This window comes from Capricornis sumatraensis, chromosome 1, assembly GCF_032405125.1.
Source record: "Capricornis sumatraensis isolate serow.1 chromosome 1, serow.2, whole genome shotgun sequence".
Lineage (NCBI taxonomy): Eukaryota > Metazoa > Chordata > Mammalia > Artiodactyla > Bovidae > Capricornis > Capricornis sumatraensis.
The window spans coordinates 248,291,465-248,309,917 of record NC_091069.1 but is presented as its reverse complement, the minus strand read 5'-3'; the positions used below and the strand labels follow the sequence as shown (position 1 = coordinate 248,309,917).

Sequence of the window (18,453 nt, the reverse complement as noted above, 5' to 3'; positions counted from 1 at the left end):
GAAACAAATGAACCTTGAGGCCCAGGATTCCCAAGCCCCAGCCCTGCCCACATCACAGAGCCTCCTGAGTAGTCAGTATCCCCCAGTGCTTGGGGAACCCGGATTTACCATGAGGCCCTGGGTCTCCATTGCTACAATAATCTCCACTGCCTCCAACATTGCAGGCTTGTACCAGTGTCAAATTAATTAGATAAGACCTCTAAAGCCAATCAAGCTTCTTTAAAAAAAAAAAAAAAGGCTCTGCAAATAGAAGGCATTTTTGCAATATAGAGAAGGAAAGAGAATCAGCTGGGGAATGAATAAGCTGATAATCAGGAGTCTTCTGGAATCTTCCAAATTATCTATCCTGCATTGGAAGAGAGGGTAGGGGGCACAGAGTCAGTAGGAGTCGGGGGGAGCTACGTGTTCCTACTACAGGTCCTAGCAGAGATGAATTTGCGCTGGAATGTTGGCTCCATAAATGGTCATGTCTGAGGCAAGCTGGGGGCAGGTAGAGGGCAGAGGGCGGAAGACAGAAGCCAGCAGGGACTCAGAAGGGCTGGGCCACCCCCAGGATGACCCACAGGGATGAGCCCCATCCATCCCTGTCTCCTCAAAGGAAAGCGAGTACCCCCCTCATTTTCTTCATGGAACAATTTGAAAATAGAACAAGAAGAGAAGACGGCACCAGTTTGGAAATTGGAGGCTTGTGCAAAGTCAAGGGCTTACATTTTTTGCATGGCTAGGGCTCCAGGGGCCCTCTGGGTAGGGACCTGTGCTGTGTGCTTTGACGATTTCGCGTGGGGAAGCCCTGAATTGGTTCATAAAGGGTGTAACACTGCTCCTTTCATACCTCACTCATTCAGTCATGGGCATTATCCCTGTGCATGAAACTGACCCCAGAGGCTGTTTTTCTTTTCACCTTTTTATTTATTTATTTTTTTTTTGTATTTTAAATACTATATATATATATTTACATACTGTACATATATTTTATTATATGTATGTGTACCTTTTGTTTTACTTGTGATGTACCCTACATTTTTTTTTATCGTATATATGTGTTTATTTCTGTGCTATCTATCCTCTTCCATTAGTCTATGTGTCTTTTTTTTATGCCAGTTCCATACCGTTTTGACTATTATTATTTTTTTTTGTTTTGTTTTGTTTTGTTTTTTAATTTTTTTTTTCTTTTTTTTTTCCATTCTCTTTTTTTTTTATTAAATTTTAAAATCTTTAATTCTTACATGTGTTCCCAAACATGAGTTTTATACTCTAGTAAAGTTGATTAACAATGTTATGTTAGTTTCAGGTATAGAGCAAAGTGGTTCAGTTATGCGTATACATGTATCTATTCTTTCTCAAATTATTGCAGCATTTAGGTTGTTACCTAATATTGAGCAGAGTTCCCTATGCTCTGCAGAAGGTCCTTATTGGTTATCCATTTTAAATATAGTAGTGTGTACATGTTGATCCCAAGCTCCCAGTATACCCCTCCCCCCACGCTTTCCTCATAGGGCCTTTCACCCAGGGATTTCTGCGCTTTGCCTGCTCAGCACCCCTAGGCTGGGGCTCCCCCCTTCTCTGGTCCCCAGAACGTCTCAGAGCCCACTGTCCCCCAGTGCACCCTTCCTTGTCCTGTTGCCGGGGGCCAGCCTAGGAGGGAACTCCCCACCCCGGGGGGGCCAAATCTGACAGAAGTCTCTAGAAGCCAGCTCCACTGAGAGCAGGCAGAGGGGAGGTGGCCAGTGTCAGCCACCAGTCAGAGTCACACGGAGACTGGAATCCCCAGTTCATGAATATGTTGTGTTTTTGTTGGGGGGGAAAGTCTCTTCAGCTCTAGGTCACTTGGGGCCTCGCTCTATCTGACCGCTTCATGCATCCCTCAAACTCCAGAAAGATGAGGTCTCCATAGAGCCCTCCTCACCCCGTGTCAGGAGAGCCCTCAGTCAGGATGAGGTGCTGGGGAGCGAGGGAGCCTGTGCAGGCAAGGAGTGCCGTGGCACTGCTCCAGGACACGGAGCGCGCCCACTGTCCCCCTCCCAGGAGGGGTGGGGTCCGGCCAGTGACGGCCCCCGCTCTGCCCACGGGAAGCACAATGATTTGAATCACTAGGGCCAACAGAACTGGACTAGACTGAGACACTCCCAGGGGATGAGGATTTTGGATGTGGCCTTACCGGTCCTGGCAGCAACCATGGCAGTGATGTGGGCCCTGCATGCCTGGTAGCCGGTCTTCACCCCATACCTCACTCCAGCCTGCAGCCCGGCCACCTCCAGACTCGTTCCAGAGGTGCTGGCACTCCTGAACAACTCTTCGCCCTGGTAAACCTGCACCCAGAAAGTGTGGTTCTGGGTGGAGTTTAAGCTCCAGGACACTTGAAAGCTGCTGCTGGTGACATTGAAGATCACGAGGTCTCTGATGGGAGGGTAATCTACAAAAGGGTAGAACAAGAAAGATGCAGAAAACATCAGAGGGAAGCAAAAGAAGCGAAAGTCAACAAGTGAACCAACATCAAACTGAGCAGCTGCTCCCCAGCAAAGGAAACCAGCCACAAAATGAAAAGGTAACCTACAGGCTGGGGGAAGATATCTGCAAATCATTCAATGATCAGGGGCTAAAATCCAAAATATATATGAAATCATGCAACTCAATAGCAAGAAAAAATAATACTCCAATTTATAAACGGACGGAAGATCTGAATAGACATTTTTCCAAAGAAGACATACAGATGGTCAACAGGTTCAAGAAAAGATGCTCAGTGTCACTAATCATCAGGAAATGGAAATGAAAACCATCCTGAGGTAGCAATTCATAAGTGTTAGAATGGCTATTATTAAAAGGGTAAGAGAGAATAAATATTGGCGAGGATATGGAAAAATGGGAAACCTCTGATGGTTTCAAGAGTGTATACTTATCTTCAAACTCATCAAGTCATGTGTGTTAAATACGTGCAACTTTTTATATGCCAATCACACCTCAATAAAGTGATTTTAAAATGTGAAAAAAAAAAGAAAAATGAGAACCCCCATGCACTGCTGGTGGGAATATAAACTGGTGCAGCCACCATGGAAAACAGCCTGGAGTATCCTCAAGAAAAGAAAAATAGAACTACCATGCTGCTGCTAAGTCGCTTAAGTCGTGTCCGACTCTGTGAGACCCCATAGATGGCAGCCCACCAGGCTCCCCTGTCCCTGGGATTCTCCAGGCAAGAACACTGGAGTGGGTTGCCATTTCCCTCTCCAATGCATGAAAGTGAAAAGTGAAAGGGAAGTCGCTCAGTCGTGTCCAACTTTTAGCGACCCCATGGACTGCAGCCCACCAGGCTCCTCCGTCCATGGGATTTTCCAGGCAAGAGTACTGGAGTGGGGTGCCATTGCCATGCAATCCAGTAATTCCATTCCTGGATATTGATCTAAAGGAAACTAAATCACTAGCTCAAAGAGACACCCGCACCCCCATGTTCATTGCAGCATTATGTACAATAACAAACCCATGGAAATAATCAAGCTGTTTTTGTAGCTGCGGTCGAAAACACATTATGGTGTGTGATGGACAGAATTGTATTCCCCTAAAATTCATGTGTTGGGGTCCTAACTCGAAATGCCTCAAGATGTGGCTGTATTTGAAGACAGAGTCTTTAAGAAGTTATTATGTTAAAGTGAGGTCATTAGGCTAGATCCTAACCCACTGTGACTGGTGTCCTTATAGGAAGGGGCAACCAGGATGCAGAGAGATGGCCCTGTGAGGATGCGGGGAGAAGACAGCTATCTACATGCCAAGAGGCCTCAGAAGGCACCGGCCTGACCACACCTTGATCTTGGACTTACAGCCTCCAGACAGAGAAGGTAAATGTCTGCTGTTCGTTGTGGTTGTTCAGTCATTCAGTCGTGTCTGACTCTTTGGGATCCCATGGATTGTATGGCTCCTCTGTCCATGGGATTCTCCAGGCAAGAATACTGGAGTGGGTCGCCATGCCCTCCTCCAGGAGATCTTCCCACATGGAGACTGAACCCAGGTCTCCTGCGTCTCCTGCATTGGCTGGCGGATTCTTTATCACTGAGCCACCAGAAAAGCCTGACTGCTGTTTAAGCTCCCAGTTCGTGATGCGTGTCATGGCAGCCTGAGCAGGTTAACACACGGTGTGAGCTTTCTGTGCTACGTTTATCTCAACACAAAATCAAAGGGCCCGCTCTTCTGATTCACAAACACTTCATCACTTGCCTTTGGACTTCTGCTTGGCTAATTCATCCCCAAAACAATGGCCCGGTAGGGAAGCAAGACCAGACAGAGTCAGGCTGAGGTGCTCTGTGTTCTCAGATCGAAATTCATGTTTTAAAGAGCAACACTTGAATATAACAACCAAAATATATTTTAATGCTCACATGGAATTAAATCCCTTTAGTGCGAGAAAAATTCTGGTTTTACAGCAAGCAACTGGGCAACATGAATTATACAAAAAGTAGGGTGGCAGAACGTCTAGGCACCATCATTTTTATAGCAGAATTTGAGTTCAATAAGAAACAAGCAAGAAGGCAATTTTTAAAAATCTTTTGTAAAACCATACTAGAGAATAAAGAATTAAAATATGCGTTGTTTCCAAAGCCCTTCTTATAAGGATTCATAGGATATATGTTTTCAAATATTATGAAAAAATGTCTTTTCAGACAAAGGTGTATGCTTCCTTTTAGTAAAAAGTATCACTGGCACAAGTCAACCATCTCCCTTTTTGCCCTGGCTGCCAAGAGGCTCAGGATTGGATTGGAGTCCCTCCCTTCCCCTGCAGCCCGGCCCTGTGTGTCCTCCCTGAGCTGCCCTTTAGAAATGGCAGTGCCCAGTGACTGTGCTTCCCCACCAGAAGCCCTTGCAAGTCTCCTCAAAGCAGAGGGCATAAACTAGTGGATGCTGGAGAGACATGTGAGCCCAGCTTCCCTCCATCTAAATTCTTGCAGCTTTCTGAGACCTCTCCTTGCAGGAGGAGGGAGCCTGTACACGTCAGTCCTTTCACTGAATCATCCAGTGTTTTTCTGTGCCTTTGTCAAACAGTTTTCATTCTTTACAATACCATCTTTTGTTTCAGCTGAAGATTGGCCAACAGCTCAGACCCTGAGACCACAGGTCTCATTCCCACGTCCCCACCCACTGGGACCCTGAATCAAGACGGTCACCTGCTGCAGGTCTAACAACCAAAGAGCTTTTAGGTCTGTCCCTGGGAACGTGTCTCACTGAAAAAGTAAGGAAAAGCTACAACTTTCCTAAAAAGCTGTAAAAGCACTGCATGATCTGATTCATGCGGTCACACCACACGACACCAAATGCGTTTTCAGTCCCACAGGTGGCAACTCAACACACACCAAACAGGACAGTGGGGCTGAGAATGAGACGCGAGGCCTGGGCGGCAGCAGCCAGCCCTCATCAGGCTCCGACCCCACTTCCTGGCTGTCATTCAGGCATCACTGGACATGGAACTGCAAACAAATTCATGTTAAGGGCTTGTGTGTGGCCCTTTACAAGCACGTGCTACAGACAGTGTCTCCAGGGCTGAGGGAAATTAAAACGGAAAGTGGTCCCTAGTTCTTGGAGAGAACTCCCAGGGGCTGACAGTATCAGGCTGGCTGGAGACACATTCACTGGTGGGGGTTATTTTTAAGAATTTTTTTTTTTTTCTGGCCTTGCTGTGTAGCCTTCGGAGTCTTAGGGATTGACCCAGGGATTGAATTCATGACCCCTGCAGAAAGTGCAAAGTCTTAAGCACTGGACCACCAGAGAAATTCCCATCTTCACTGTTTAAATTAAGATACCATGGGTCCCTGGGTCACTGGGCTGAGGAGCCATCAACGGCCATTTTGATGACTGTCAACCCTAAAAAGCTGTCGTCTATCCATGGTTCCCGCAGTGAAGATGCTGTGGATACATGGCCCTCTCATCCACAGACATAAATCCCCCCGCAGACGATCCTACCTCATTTGTTTTGTTGTTGCTCAGTCGCCCAGGCATGTCCAACTCTGCGGGCCCCAAGGACTGCAGCATGGCAGGCTTCTCTGTCTCTCTGCTGCGGCTGCTGCTAAGTCACTTCAGTCGTGTCCAACTCTGTGCAACCCCATAGACGGCAGCCCACGAGGCTCCCCCGTCCCTAGGATTCTCCAAGCAAGAACCCTGTCCCTCACCGTCTCCCAGATGGTGAGGTGTAGCTTTCTCCAGTGGAGACATTTGCCACTGTCCAGATTCCACTGTGTTTGACCAAGTGCAGTGGCAATTTCATATGGTTTGATGTTTCTTGAGTACCTACTGTGCCTCCAGGCAGTGATGGAAATAAAGATGAGTTAATGTCCACAGCAATACCAGACACATGCGCGGGATGTGCAAGCCAGTGTGGCTGGCATCGTATCAGCAGAGGGGATGCCGAGTTTGGGAGCACCCCCTCCCGTGACTCCATCACACTGCTGGCCACGCTATCAGTGACACACTTAGAGATGGCAGTGGCTGAGTGCTGTTGCACAGGACATGTCATACCGCACAGCCTTGCCAACAATACCATATACTACTATGAACCCATTTTACAGAGGACAAAACTGAGGCCTAGAAAGATCAAGGAGAAAGTAAGTGGCAAAGCTACCTAATAACTAATGACAAAGCTCCCCCTTGTCCTGTGCTGCACTCCTAAACGATCCCATCACCAGGAACAGACTGACCTCCAAAGACAGCAGCTCCTGATCCCTAGAACATGAAAATGTGACCTTATTTGGAAAAGGAGTCTTTTCAGGATGATGAAGTTAAGGGTCTTGAGAAGAGACGGCCCCGGATTGTCTGGGTGGGCCCTCGGTGCCATCACAGGACGGGAGAGTGGGCACACGTACAGAGGAGGAGACCACGTGAAGGAGCAGAGGAACTGAAGATGCCGTGTCGGCCTCGGAGGTGGGGGTGATGTGGCCACAAGCCAAGGACTTCGCGCTCCCCCGGAAAGAGGGACGTACAAAGCAGGGGTGTCCCTAGAGCCTCCGAAGTGGACCTGCCCTGCCAGCACCTCGACCTGGACCCAGGGACGAGGATGACAGGTTTCTGCCCTTCAGAACTGTGGGAGAATGAATCTCTGTGCCTTTAAACCCCTAGGTTTGTGGCGCTTTATGATAGCAGCCCCAGAAAATGAATCCACCGCCCCAGTCTAAGTAGTTCTCAAGGCAGCTGTTGGCGAGACAGCACAGCTGGTTGGAAAGTTCCCCATGTTGCTGCAAAACCAGCCAACTTCTGACACGCTAAGGCTACTCCCTCCCTCCTCTTAGGACAGACCTTGAGACACTGTAAACTGGAAATAATCTGTCGTTTCTGACCCTGCCACCTTCCCTCTGACTTGGATTTCAGTTCATCGGCCAGGACACTTTCTGTCATTGCCCCCGTCTTGGCAATGCCCCCTCCTTTTAAAATGTGGTCCCAGAAAATAAATCAGTTGATTTTCGACTGTGAGTGATCCCCGGGTACCCCTGCCCTGTGGCCCTCCTCAGGCTACAGCTGTGAACCTGAATTCAAGAGTCGACGTTGATCTCAGTGAAGCACGTTAGATTCTCTGTGTCCACGGGTCTCAGCCCTTGTTTTTTCCAGGCAGCCCTGACCCATGTCTGGAGGGGCAGGAAGGTTGATGCCCACGCCATGGCCTCTCCCACATCTCCCGTGTCAGGCTCCGCTCCTCTCTAACCCCTGGACCTCTCAGCTGGACCCCTGAACCTTGTAAACACTGAGGACTAGAGCCAAGGTGTTGAGCCTTCAATTGTCAAAAACCTGGTTGCAGATCAGGCTTGTGAACTTGAGTGGCTGTCTTTGGCAGCCTGCCTTCCTCAAGCAGCAGACCCAGAACAGTTATTTACCAAGAGGCACACCATCGTCAGGCCCCAGCTGGGAAAGGACCATGTTGAAGGGAGTTAGGATGACCCTTGAATCCAGTTCCATCCATCCTAAACGCAGAACACGTTCCTGGAACATTCAGTGCAAACTGGGCAATATCTCTTACAGTTTTTGTTTTGTGCAAGAATCCAGCTGCCCCGTGTGTCATTAATTGGGTGACTAATTTCACAAGAAAAGCATCTGAGATTTGTGCTGTATTTTCCATGGATTTGTACCTCTAACTCATTCCAGCAGATAGCTCATTTATTATATTAGCTTCTAAATTTAAAACATGTGCTGTTTCCCTTAGCCATATACAATTGGAATTCACTCTAAATTTCTGATCTGGAGACACTAGCTATGTCTTTCCTGCCCTGTTGGAAGTGAATCTGGGGCGGTGCACTTTCTCTGTTTATTTATGTTCAGCTGTCAGGTGGCCCTTTATCTTGAGGGAAACTTACAATGCAGCAGCATGGCAGTTTGGCAGTATTTCTCTCTGTAAATGGAGCCTGATGTTTTTGCAGATGCCTGAGCAGATGACTATTCCAACCTTCTATGTTCATGGGTCATCCCCAGGTGGCACTTGTTGTTGTTGAGTCTCTCAGCCGTGTCTGACTCTGTGACCCCCATGGACTACAGCACACCAGGCCTCCCTGTCCTTCACCATCTTTCAGAGTTTGCTCAAAATCATGTCCATTGAGTCAGTGAAGCTCTCTAACCATCTCATCCTCTGTCACCCCCTTCTCCTTTTGCCTTCAATCTTTCCCAGCATCAGGGTCTTTTCCCATCAGTCACCTCTTCACATCAGGTGGCCAAAGTGTTGGAGCTTCAGCTTCAGTCTTTCCAATAAATACTCAGGGTTGATTTCCTTCAGGATTTAAAGAATCTCCTGCCAATGCAGGAGACATAAGAGATTCGGATACAACCCCTGGCTGGAAAGATCCCCTGGAGGAAAGCATGGCATCCACTCCAGTATTCTTGCCTGGAGAATCCTGTGGACAGAGCAGACTGGTGAGCTGCAGTCTATAGGGCTGCGAAGAGTCGGACACGACTGAAGCCACTGAGCACTCCTCATGCTCACTGGGGATCAGTCCAGGTGATCTGGGCTGGTCTGTAGGGGTTCTGTGAAAAGCTCGTGGGTGCATTTGTGCACAGAAGAGGCACAGGTTCTAACTAGACAAAGCCCCAGGGCACAAGAGAGGAGTGTTTTGTTGCAGAAGTGGGGCTGACAGGTGCTTTTTTAAAAGAGAAAAAGACAATGTGGTCTGTACACACACACACACACACACACACACACACACACACAACAGAATATTACTCCGTCATTAAGAAATGAAATAATGTTGTTTGCAGAAACATGGATGGACCTAGAGAAAGAAGTGTTGTGTGACATTCCTTGTATGTGGAATCTAAAAAGAGAGGATACCAATGAACTTATTTACAAAACAGATGGTGATGAAATTAAAAGATGCTTACTCCTTGGAAGGAAAGTTATGACCAACCTAGACAGCAACGACCAACCTAGACAGCATATTAAAAAGCAGAGACATTATTTTGCCAACAAAGGTCCATCTAGTCAAGGTTATGGTTTTTCCAGTAGTCATGTATGGATGTGAGAGTTGGACTATAAAGAAAGCTGAGCATCAAAGAATTGATGCTTTTGAACTATGGTACTGGAGAAGACTCTTGAGAGTCCCTTGGACTGCAAGAAGATCCAACCAATCCATCCTCAAGGAAATCAGTACTAGGTATTCATTGGAAGGACTGATGTTGAAGCTGAAACTCTAATACTTTGGCCACCTAATGTGAAGAGCTGACTCATTTGAAAAGACCCTGATGTTGGGAAAGATTGAAGGCAGGAGAAGGGGATGACAGAGGATGAGATGGTTGGATGGCATCACCAACTCAATGGACATGAGTTTGGGTGAACTCCGGGAGTTTGTGGTGGACAGGGAGGCCTGGCGTGCTGTAGTTCATGGGGTCGCAGAGTCGGACACGACTGAGTGACTGAACTGAACTGAACTTAGCAAACAGAAACAGACTCATATACTTAGAGAAAGAACTTATTTAGAGTTGTCAGGTGGGTAAGAAGGTGGGGTAAGGAAGTTAGGGAGTTTGGGATGGTCACGAGTATACTGCTTTGTTTAAATGAATAACCAACAAGGACCTACTGTATAGGACATGGAACCCTGCTCTATATTATGAGGCAGCCTGGATGGGAGGGAAGTTTGGGAAAGAATGGATACATGTATATGCATGTCCGAGTCCCTTCACTGTCCACTATAGCAACATTGTTAATCGGCTATGAGTATGAAAGTTGCTCAGTGGTATCCAACTCTTTGTGATCCCATGGACTGTAGCCTGTCGGGTTCCTCTGTCCACGGAATTCTCCAGGCAAAAATACTGGAGTGGGTAGCCATTCCCTTCTCCAAGGGATCTTCCTGACCCAAGGATTAAACCCAGCTCTCCTGCATTGCAGACAGATTCTTTATAGTCTGAGCCACCAGATACTCCAATATAAAATAAAAAGTTTAAAAAAACCCAGAGACTTTAGGAATAGCCAACCCCTCCCTTCAAAGGGAAAGAACATGTGGATTAAATTATTAATTCAAACTCAATTGTAACAATATTCTCCATAACCACTTCACAACATTAGCAAGAACGTTCTAGTCTTCAGAGCAGAATGTTGGAGGTGACCTAAAAGCCGCCCCTGAGGGAAATAGCTAAGCGCATTTTATCACTGCTGTAGCATACCACTGTTACTCAACCATCGAAAATCGTAATCACAAAGACCAGGTTGCTTCTCAGAAATCTTTACACGACATAATGGGAAGTAAAGAAGCCAGATATAAAATTGCATATGTAGCAGAATTTAAATAAGGTTTAAAAAAAATTACTGGAAGGAAACAGGGGAAAATAAAAATAATTTGCTGGGATGCTAAGACTAGGGGTGACTTATCCTTCCACTGCTGTTAGCATGTTATTAAAGTAATAGGTCAGATCCCAGAATGATAACAGGAAGTTCTGGAGGCCAGATTGAATCAGGTGTACCCGCATTTCTGCTGAACTGCTTGAGAGGAGATACTAAGGCCATCAGACCTACCCAACAGCATCCTCTTCTGTCCCCCTGCTACTGACCAGGGTTCTTGGCCTCTTTAATAGTAGAAATTCAGGCGAGGCTTCATAGGGGCCCCTGCTGCAGTGGGGGTGGGGTGGGTGGGGCAAGAACAAGGAACAGTTTCCCTTGCTCACTCCCAAGGTGTGGGGTGGGGGACGTGAGCTGGTTCTTCACACGGGGCTCTGCTCCTCCATCCTTGGTATCTGGGGCTTATCCACAGGCCCCTGCATGACTCTGATGGCCGATGGGATTCGGCCTTCACAGTCCCCTGCCCAGCAGGCTCATGACCTTCACCATGACTGGCATCAGTAGACTGGCTTTGTAACACAGGAGCAAATGGACCCAAGTTTGGTTCGGTAGCACTCAGGTCCAAAATTCAGATGAGAAAAAAAATCCTTATCTTCACTGACCTCTGTCTAGAACCTCACATTTCCTTTCGTTGTGACGTTGGTGCGCACACACATCCCAGGAGGTCTCACGTCGCAGGACCATGTGGCCCGTCTTAGTGGCCCCTGCGCTTCTCACCCCCACGGCCAGGCATCGAGGTTTGATAAATGAGTGAAGATGGGTTTGCATTACTACTTAGTGTGAGTTCTCTGGGGAGCTGGCCCGGAGACAGGGATGCCACAGCCCACGGTTTGTTGGGGACATTGGGGCATAATGTGGTCACAGGAGGAAGGAAGGTGGCAGTGAGATGTATGTCATTCAGGCAGCAAGCAGAGTGGGACCCTTCAGGAAAGTCCGGAACAGGGTGCAGCATACATACCCCATCCCCTGAAGAGCAAGGGCGTGTAGGGTGTCCTTAAATCACTCCAGAGCCGTTGGTGAGGGCTTCGGAGTGAGGGGCAAGGCCCACAAGCTGCTGAGTGCAGCCCGTTCTGAATCCAACAGGTGGGAAGGGACAGCTCTGTCACCCGGTCGGGGTTGTAAGATTTTGACAGTTGTGTCTCAGTAGAGCAGGTTTGCTCTGCCACCCTATATATTCAATGCACTAGTAAGCACTCATTAACTTCACCTGATACAAAGCAGGCCTGAGTACCACTGAAAAGGCCTGCCCCAGAGCCAGCTGCAGTCTACAGAAATTCCAGCAGGGGTCATGGTGATGGGGAGCCCCAGGGATGCAAACTGGCAGACCCCAGTCAGTGGGAAACTCTGCCAGGCTAAGGGAGCAGGATCCTCCAGCGACTACAAGGAAACAGAGATGGAGGGGGAAACTTCTAGTTTAAAAAATGACGTAAGAGATCCCATTACTAATGGGTGAGCATGCATGCTTGTGTGCTCAGTTGGGTCCAACTGTTTTGTGGGGATGGACTCTAGCCCGCCAGGCTCCTCTGTTGTGGAATTTTTCAGGCAAGAATACAGGAGTGGGTTGCCATTTCCTCTTCTAGGAGAATCTCCCCGATCAGAGATCAAACTTGAAGCCTACTAATGGGTAGACCTGATTTAAATTGTAACTCAAACTGAAAAATTATGAAAATGAGATCACTAGGTGAGACCACTAGAAATTTCAACACACTGTTCAATGATATTAAGGAATTATTGCTTTGTTTTTTTTAAGTGTTTTAAAAATCTCATTCTTCTGTCCTAGGAATTCATTCTGACGTAGTAACAGATGAAGTGGTTTGAGGAAAGAGACTTCAGCATAATGGGGATGGGGGAGGAGGGGGTGGATGGACGAGGGGATATGAAACCAGGATCCTCCGAGTATCATCAGATTACCTGTTATACTCTTCTCTCTGTGTGTATACTTGTCTACAATTTTCTAGAGTAAAACGTTACAATTTCCCATGGTCTTGCCGTGTCTACACCATGTGGGCCCTACCTGGCTCTGCCTCCTGTCCGCAACCCTCCTGCCTGGCTCCACCCCCACCGGCCTCCTTGTTCTTGAATTCCGTGCTGCTGGGCCCTGATTCCTTGCATTAGTTCCCTGTGGCTGCTGGGAAGAATTACCACACACTTTGGGTTTCCCTGGTGACTCAGACAGTAAAGAATCTGCCTGCAATGCAGGAAACCCAGGTTTGATTCCTGGGTTGGGAAGATCCCCCGGAGAAGGAAATGGCAAACCACTCCAGTATTCTTGCCTGGAGAATCCCATGGACAGAGGAGCCTGGCGGGCTACATAGTCCATGGGGGCGTAGAGCCAGACACGACTGAGTGACTAACACTTTCACTTTGTTGTTGTTGTCCAGTCGCGAAGTTTTATCTGGCTCTTTGAGGGTCTCCTGTGGACGCGTGAGTCAGCAGTGACCTGCTGACGGGGCACTGCCAGCAGCGGCCCTGGGAAATGTGTGTTTGCATAAGCCCTCGTGGGGGTCACCATTAGCCCGATCATAGAGTTTGTAGACCCCAGGACTGAGTTGCCTCAGGGCAACCAAACAACTAACAGGGAGGGAGCGCAGCCCCACTCATTAGCAGAAAATCAAAGATTTACTGAGAATGGCTTTGCCAACCAGAGCAGGACCCGGTTTTCCCCCACGGCCAGTCTCTCCCATTAGGAAGTGTGCACAAGGCTCTTATCCTCATCCATCAGAGGGCAGATAGAACAAACAAGAACGACAATCCCACAGTCTCCAGAATCAAAACCACAGTCCAGAAAACTAACCAAAATGACCACATGGATCACAGCCTTGTGTAGCTCAATGAAACTATGAGCCAAGCCGTGTAGGGCCACCCAAGACGGATGGGTCATGGTGGAGAGTCTGACAAAACATGGAGAAGGGAATGGCAAACCACTCCAGCATTCTTGCCTTGAGACCCCATAAACAGTATGTAGAGAAGATGAGCCCCCAGGCTGGTAGGTGTCCAATATGCCACTGGGGAAGAATGGAGAAATGGCCCCAGAGAGAGAGAAGGGGTGCACCAAAGTGGAAACAATGCCAGGTTGTGGATGCGTCTGGTGGTGAAAGTAAAGCCCATGCCGTAAAGAACTTTCATTCAGAGGCTGAAGACAAGAGGAATGGTCTCTCACAGCCCTGGAGGCCGGAAGTCTAACATCGAGGTGTGGCTGCAATTCTTCCGGAGGCTCCAGCGAGAACCATCTCTTTCTGCCCTAGTCCCTGGAGGGCCACACACGCTGAGGCTGGTGGTCCCGTCCCGCCTCCGAGGCCAGCGAGGCGGCTCCTCTCCCCTCTCTGCCTCCCTCATCATATCTGCTCTCTCTGGCTCTGACCCTCAGCCTCTCTGTCCTGAGGAGTCTCTGATGACATTGGACCCACCCAGATTATCCAGGTCACCTCCGTGGCAAGGTTCTCAGCCTAATCCCACCTGCAGAGCCCGCCCCCCGCCCCATGGTGTGAGATGTCCTGCTCACAGGTACTGGGCTAGGGAGCGGTCATTTGGGGATCATGGCTCAGCCCACCACATCCTCCTTGTCCCTTGTCGGTCTCAGGACCCCCTCACACTCACAAAGCTCAGCCCACCCCAGGGGCAGCCCCAGCCCCTCCACCTGAGACAGCGCACCTGCCCATCTCTTCCCTACATCATTTTCCTCCATAGCAGAACTGTCGCACCATAATTTGTATCATATCTGTCCACATCTTTTTCATCTTCCCCGCTGAAACATGAGTTCCAAGGGAACAAGGGAATCTCGGACTCTGAGGAACCCAGCTAGAGCAGTCAGTGACTGGCATACAATAGGTGCTCTTTACAATGTATCCGGTAAGTGAATGGATGTGCCCCTGACCCTCAGCGCCCTGTCGCTGCCAGCTGAACCCTCTACCTGTTCATCTCCAACCCACTATTTGAAGCTGTGAGAATCAGTGTGTCTCTTGCACTGCACACAGATATGTTTTGGCATCACCGTCTTTAAATAAGACCCTCCTGAAAGCTCAAAGAGTCAGACACGACTGAGTGACTGAACTGAACTGGAAGCCCATATCTCCTCTAAATTCTGCTTGATCTCTCTGAGCCCCTTCTTGGTAAATGTCTGTAAAGCATCATCCATTCTTGACTTCTGGGCATCATCTTTCCTGCTTTTCTTTCCACCTCACTTCACTTCTGCAAGCCCCTCCTCCTGGTGTCGTTTAGTCACTCAGCATCTGACTCTTTGTGACCCCAGGGACTGTAGCTCACCAGGCTCTCTGTCCCTGGGATTCTCCAGGCAAGAATACTGGAGCAGGTTGCCATTTCCTCCTCCAGGGGATTTTCCCAACTCAGCGATCAAACCTATGTCTTCTGTATTAGCAGGCAGGTGCCTTACCACTGCGCCACGTGGGAAGATGTTTAAATACAGGGTTCCTTCCCTTCTCCCAACCAGCCCAGAGTTCAAACGCCACTTGCACATGGACAACCCAGGTTTACTGCATCCCAGGCCCTGCTCTGAGCTCCAGCCCCAATGATCCAACACAGTCAGCACCTGGCATCTCCACCTGCTTTCATCTCCACCTCAGTCTAAACTGTCAAACATGATTATAATAACCCCAGCCTTCCTAGTTCATCTGCCATCTATTCGCGGTTACACCAGGACACGCTGCCTTGTTCCTCTTTTCCTCTTCTACATTTCATTAATCAGTAAGTGCCAAAGCTTCAGTCTCTAAAATATTCCTTGACTCCGTCTCTCCTTGCTGGCTTTCACCTCCTAGACGCAGCTCTTTGCGAAATACAGTGATTTCTTACAGGGGCCAGTCACATACACCAGCAGCTTGTTCACACCTGGCTTCCACAAGAGATGGCCCCCTGGCCAGACCCCCACACAGTAGGACTTCCTTTCAGGTGTGTCCGCCAGCACCCGGCACTTCCGTTTGCCGTCCAGTTGGTTGCTTTCAACTGCTTTTTTAACCAGTTTAAACTGGTGTGTTAGTTCTAAAAGGTCTTGTAGGTCTTCATAAAACCGTTCAACTTCAGCTTCTTCAGCATTACTGGTTGGGGCATAGACTTGGATAACTGTGGTATTGAATGGTTTGCCTTGGAGATGAACAGAGATCATTGTCATTTTTGAGATTTTTGAGATTGCATCCAAGTACTTCTTTTTATGAAGACCTACAAGACCTTTTAGAACTAACACCCCCAAAAGATGTCCTTTTCATTACAGGGGACTGGAATGCAAAAGCAGGAAGTCAAGAAAAACCTAGAGTAACAGGAAAATTTGCCCTTGGAATGAGGAATGAAGCAGGCCAAAGACTAATAGAGTTTTGCCAAGAAAATGCACTGGTCATAGCAAACATCCTCTTCCAACAACACAAGAGAAGACTCTACACATGGACATCACCAGATGGTCAACACTGAAATCAGACTGATTATATTCTATGCAGCCAAAGATGGAGAAGCTCTATACAGTCAGCAAAAACAAGACCAGGAGCTGACTATGCCTCAGATCATGAACACCTTATTACCAAATTCAGACTCAAATTGAAGAAAGTAGGGGAAACCACTAGACCATTCAGGTATGACCTAAATCAAATCCCACATGATTATACAGTGGAAGTGAGAAATAGATTTAAGGGCCTAGATCTGATAGAAAAAGAGCCTGATGAACTATGGAATGAGGTTGGTGATATTGTGTAGGAGACAGGGATCAAGATGATCCCCATGGAAAAGAAATGCAAAAAAGCAAAATGGCTGTCTGGGGAGGCCTTACAAATAGCTGTGAAGAGAAGAGAGGCGAAAAGCAAAGGAGAAAAGGAAAGATATAAGCATCTGAATGCAGAGTTCCAAAGAATAGCAAGAAGAAATAAGAAAGTCTTCTTCAGCAATCAATGCAAAGAAATAGAGGGAAACAACAGATTGGGAAAGACTACAGATCTCTTCAAGAAAATTAGAGATACCAAGGGAACATTTCATGCAAAGATGGGCTCGATAAAGGACAGAAATGGTATGGACTTAACAGAAGCAGAAGATATTAAGAGGTGGCAAGAATACATGGAAGAACTGTACAAAATAGATCTTCATGACCCAGATAGTCATGATGATGTGAGCACTAATCTAGAACCAGACATCTTGGAAAGTGAAGTCAAGTGGGCCTTAGAAAGCATCACTACGAACAAAGCTAGTGGAGGTGATGGAATTCCAATTGAGTTGTTTCAAATCCTGAAAGATGATGCTGTGAAAGTGCTGCATTCAATATGCCAGCAAATTTGGAAAACTCAGCAGTGGCCACAGGACTGGAAAAAGTCAGTTTTCATTTCAATTCCAAAGAAAGGCAATGCCAAAGAATGTTCAAACTACCGCACAATTGCACTCATCTCACATGCTAGTAAAGTAATCCTCAAAATTCTCCAAGCCAGGCTTCAGCAATATGTGAACCGTGAACTTCCAGATGTTCAAGCTGGTTTTAGAAAAGGCAGAGGAACCAGAGATCAAATTGCCAACATCCGCTGGATCATGGAAAAAGCAAGAGAGTTCCAGAAAAACATCTATTTCTGCTTTATTGACTATGCCAAAGCCTTTGACTGTATGGATCACAATAAACTGTGGAAAATTCTTCAAGAGATGGGAATACCAGACCACCTAACCTGCCTCTTGAGAAATCTGTATGCAGGTCACGAAGCAACAGTTAGAACTGGACGTGGAACAACAGACTGGTTCCAAATAGGGAAAGGAGTACGTCAAGGCTGTATATTGTCACCCTGCTTATTTAACTTATATGCAGAGTACATCATGAGAAACGCTGGACTGAAAGAAACACAAGCTGGAATCAAGATTGCCAGGAGAAATATCAATAACCTCAGATATGCAGATGACACCACCCTTATGGCAGAAAGTGAAGAGGAGCTAAAAAGCCTCTTGATGAAAGTGAAATGGAGAGCGAAAAAGTTGGCTTAAAGCTCAACATTCAGAAAACGAAGATCATGGCATCCGGTCCCATCACTTCATGGGAAATAGATGGGGAAACAGAGGAAACAGTGTCAGACTTTATATTTTTGGGCTCAGAATCACTGCAGATGGTGACTGCAGCCATGAAATTAAAAGATGCTTACTCCTTGGAAGAAAAGTTATGACCAACCTAGACAGCATATTCAAAAGCAGAGACATTACTTTGCTGACTAAGGTCCATCTAGTCAAGGCTATGGTTTTTCCTGTGGTCATGTGTGCATGTGAGTTGGACTGTGAAGAAAGCTGAGTGCTGAAGAATTGATGCTTTTGAACTGTGGTGTTGGAGAAGACTTTTGAGAGTCCCTTGGACTGCAAGGAGATCCAACCAGTCCATTCTGAAGGAGATCGACCCTGGGATTTCTTTGGAAGGAATGATGCTAAAGCTGAAACTCCAGTACTTTGGCCACCTCATGAGAAGAGTTGACTCATTGGAAAAGACTCTGATGCTGGGAGGGATTGGGGGCAGGAGGAGAAGGGAATGACCGAGGATGAGATGGCTGGATGGCATCGTGGACCTGATGCACGTGAGTCTGAGTGAACTCCGGGAGATGGTGATGAACACGGAGGCCTGGCGTGCTGTGATTCATGGGGTCGCAAAGAGTCGGACACGACTGAGCGACTAAACTGAACTGAAACTGGTGTGGAGTTGCCCACACCAACCCATGGAGAGT

The 18,453-nt window shown here is 47.5% G+C and overlaps 1 protein-coding gene across 1 annotated transcript in view; it reads right to left on the bottom strand.

Moving 5' to 3' along the window:
- Positions 1–18,453, bottom strand: part of UMODL1 (uromodulin like 1) — an 82,331-nt gene that overhangs the window by 43,621 nt on the left and 20,257 nt on the right. The window contains exons 7-8 of the mRNA XM_068969419.1: positions 7,308–7,315; positions 2,159–2,413 (exon numbers count right to left, since the gene is read on the bottom strand). Of these exons, the coding sequence (XP_068825520.1) occupies positions 2,159–2,413; positions 7,308–7,315 (263 nt within the window). The remainder of the gene's footprint in view (positions 1–2,158; positions 2,414–7,307; positions 7,316–18,453) is intronic.